At 40.8% G+C, this 3811-nt stretch overlaps 1 protein-coding gene across 1 annotated transcript; it reads left to right on the plus strand.

The window, feature by feature from the left end:
- The first annotated feature begins 359 nt into the window (after positions 1-359).
- Positions 360-2489, plus strand: LOC149495582 (uncharacterized). The gene is made up of 2 exons (XM_089723208.1): positions 360-1569; positions 1714-2489. The coding sequence occupies exons 1-2, from the start codon at positions 360-362 to the stop codon at positions 2487-2489; spliced, it is 1986 nt and encodes a 661-aa protein (XP_089579334.1).
- The last annotated feature ends 1322 nt before the right edge of the window (positions 2490-3811 follow it).

Genomic DNA, 3811 nt, shown 5'->3' on the forward strand with positions numbered 1-3811 from the left:
TACATTTAATAACTAAATTATTGCTACAAGATATAAAAAAAAATGAAGGAAATAAAAAGGTTTAAGTCCCTTGTAGTATACTTAGTAAGCATTTATAAGAATTAAGTGCTTATTAATTATATTACGGGCGACATGCCATGTCTTACAGTAGAGTAAGGTGTGACATGTTTACTTTGGTATCAGAGCAGTTTTAATTGCATATTGGATTATATTTTTGCTGAATATAAATGTGTGAAATGTAATCTGCTCAAATATGACATGGCTATTAATTGTTGGATATCTACATCATACAATATTCTAATACGATGCATGGTTTTCTGTGATAATATACAGAGAGCTTGTTATTTTTGATCGATAGTATGGAGGGTGTTAGTCGGGGAGATAATTTTAATCCGCTTGAGGAGCAGTCTGAAGCGAGACAGGAAGAGCGTGGTAATGCTCCCGAGCATGCTGATGTCCCTGTTGCACCAGCTGCTGACCCTATAGCCCAGCAGATGGCTGCGTTATTGAGACAAATGGCAGGTAACTTACAGCAACAGCAGCAGCCAGTTAGACAGTATGATAAGTTGGTTAAGTATGGGGCCACAGAGTTTTCAGGCACCACTGACCCGATGGTAGCTGAGCAGTGGCTAGAGAGGATTGATTGGGTTTTCCTAAAACTCCAGTGTGATGTTGCTCAGAAGTACGATTATGCAGTCTCTTTACTTCAGGAAGATGCATATGAGTGGTGGAAGACAGTTCCTAGGAGCAGAGTGCAGCCACCAGTTCTGACTTGGATAGACTTCCTGAGGGAGTTTAAGAAAAAGTATGTTCCATCTAGCTATGTGGATGCCAGAATAGAGGAGTTTCTGCAGCTCAGACAGGATCATAGGACTGTAGCTGAGTATGAGAGGGAGTTTACTCAGTTGAGTTATTATGCTGGGAGGATGTTAGTTACAGGTAGGGACAGGTGCAAGAGATTTGAACAGGGATTGAAGCCCAGTATTAAGAGTCATGTGATCGGTTTTGAACATGAGAATTTTTCTGCATTGGTATCACAAGCTTTGAATCAGGAGAAAGTTGATCTAGAAAAGGCTACAGAGGAGAAGAGTGTCAGGAGGACTTTCCCAGTGGCTAGTAGCTCTAGTAGTAAAAAGAGGAGATTCTTCAGTCCATTTCCTCCTAGATCTAGCAGTGTGAGGCCACAGAGCCAGAGACAGTTCAGACCACCATTGCCACCTCCACGAGCTCCTCCAGTTACTCGTAGTTGTGTTCATTGTGGTAGATATCATGGCGGAGTGTGTAAGTTGACCACAGGAGCATGTTTTAACTGTGGTGAGGTTGGACACTTTGTGAGGGATTGCCCTAAACCGAGAACGACTACGGCATATACAGCCACAGGGGGATCGATTCAAAGACCAGCTGCTAGTTATGGCTCTTCTCAGTCTTCAGGCAGAGGTAGGGGCAGCGGTAGAGGTAGCATGTCGGGTAGTCAGGGGACAGTGAATCAACCAGAGCCTATTGGTGTGCCAGCTAGAGTTTATGCTATGAGGCAGAGGCAGGATGCTGATGCAGCTGATGTGGTGACTGGTATATTTCCTTTATTTAATCATGATGTTTATGTGTTATTTGATCCTGGATCATCTCACTCTTATATTAGTGCTGGGATTTCTTGCTATGCATCTGTTCCTTGTTTGCGATTGGGGTATGATGTGCTTGTATCGAGTCCATTAGGACAGGAGGTTATTGTTAACAAATTATATCCTGATTGCCCACTCATAATCCAAGATCATGTATTCCCTTCTGATTTAGTTGAGATGCCTTTCGGAGATTTTGATGTTATTTTGGGCATGGATTGGTTAAAAAAATATCAAGCAGTGGTTGATTGTGACCTTAAGAAGATACTATTTAAACTGCCAGAATATATAGATGTGGTGATACAGGGTGAGAGACAGATACTTCCTTCATCTGTGATAACTGCAGCTTTAGCTCAGAAATTGATCCGTCATGGGTGTGAGACATACCTAGCTCACATTGTGGACACAAGGGTAGGTACTCCTAGTCTTAAGGACATTCCTACTGTGTGTGACTTTCCAGATGTTTTTCCAGAAGAGTTACCAGGATTGCCGCCAGAAAGGGAAGTTGAATTTGAGATTAAGGTTATGACAGGGACTCAACCGATCTCCATTACTCCTTACAGGATGGCTCCTGCTGAATTAAAAGAATTGAAAGCACAATTACAGGAATTGCAAGCACAATTACAGGAATTGCTTGATAAGGGGTTTATTCGTCCTAGTGTGTCACCATGGGGAGCTCTAGTGCTATTTGTAAAGAAGAAAGACGGCGGTTTACGGTTGTGCATCGATTACCGTCAGTTGAATAAGGTCACAGTCAAGAATAAGTATCCTTTGCCAAGGATTGATGACCTCTTTGATCAACTTCAAGGTGCTTCTGTATTCTCTAAGATAGATTTGAGATCGGGGTATTATCAACTCAGGGTTAAAGAGTAGAGTATTCCTAAGACGGCATTCAGGACTCGCTATGGCCATTATGAGTTTCTAGTTATGCCATTCGGATTAACTAATGCTCCAGCAGCATTCATGGCTTTGATGAACACGATCTTCAAACCTTACCTTGACCAATTTGTTGTGGTTTTTATTGATGACATTCTGGTATATTCCAAAGATAGAGAAGAGCATGATAAGCACCTAAGAATTTTTTTTCAAACTCTTCGAGAAAAACAACTTTATGCTAAGTTTTCTAAATGTGAATTCTGGTTAGCACAAGTTTCTTTTCTTGGTCATATTGTATCTGCAGAGGGTATTGCAGTGGATCCTGGTAAGATTGAGGCTATTTCCAGTTGGAAGCCACCAAAGAATGTTTCCGAGATTCGTAGTTTCTTGGGTTTGGCTGGCTATTATCGCAAGTTTGTTAAGGGATTTTCTATCATTGCTTTGCCCTTAACTCAACTATTGCGGAAGAACGTTAGGTTTGAATGGACAGATAAATGTCAGGAGAGCTTTGATAAGCTGAAGAAGTGCTTGACTGAAGTGCCAGTTTTGACTTTACCTATTCCAGGTAAAGAGTTTACTGTTTATAGTGATGCTTCTCATAATGGCTTAGGTTGTGTGTTGATGCAGGATAGAAATGTTATTGCTTACGCATCACGCCAACTTAAACCACATGAGAGGAATTATCCTACACATGATTTGGAACTTGCAGCCATTGTATTTGCATTGAAGATATGGAGACATTATCTTTATGGTGAGAAATGCTATATCTTCACAGATCATAAAAGTTTAAAGTATCTGGGTACTCAAAGGGAGTTGAATTTGCGACAGAGACGATGGCTTGAGTTGATAAAAGATTATGACTGTATTATCGATTATCAGCCAGGGAAAGCTAATGTGGTAGCAGATGCATTGAGCCGTAAGACTATTGCTAGCCTGAGGACTACAGCGTTATCTCTAGTCCATGATCTACCGTCTATCAATGCTAAGATTGAGAAGATTTCTGACAATTGGGTGTTAGCTAATCTTCAGGTGAAGCCTTTATTGATTGATCAGATTCGAACAGTAATAGTGACTGATGATGAATATCAAAAGATTCTTTCAGAGACACAAGAGGGTAAAAGACCAGATTTTTCTGTCAGTAGAGATGGGTTATTACTATTTCGGGACCGGTTATATGTTCCTTCAGATTTAGATTTGAGACATCTCATTTTGAAGGAAGCACATGATTCTCCATTTGCTATGCATCCAGGCGGGACCAAGATGTATAGGGATTTGAAGAGGAACTATTGGTGGACTGGTATGAAGAAAGATATTGCTGA

The sequence above is a fragment of the Jatropha curcas genome, chromosome 6 (assembly GCF_041381405.1).
Source record: "Jatropha curcas cultivar XTBG-Jc1 chromosome 6, XTBG_Jcur_1.0, whole genome shotgun sequence".
NCBI classification, from domain to species: Eukaryota; Viridiplantae; Streptophyta; class Magnoliopsida; order Malpighiales; family Euphorbiaceae; genus Jatropha; species Jatropha curcas.

Bases quoted from the DNA above. Each gene is read 5' to 3' on its own strand.
- LOC149495582 (XM_089723208.1), top strand. From the start codon at position 360: ATGGAGGGTGTTAGTCGGGGAGATAATTTTAATCCGCTTGAGGAGCAG. The intron at 1,570-1,713 runs GTATATTTCCTT...CGAGTCCATTAG, and splicing joins TGCAGCTGATGTGGTGACTG to GACAGGAGGTTATTGTTAAC.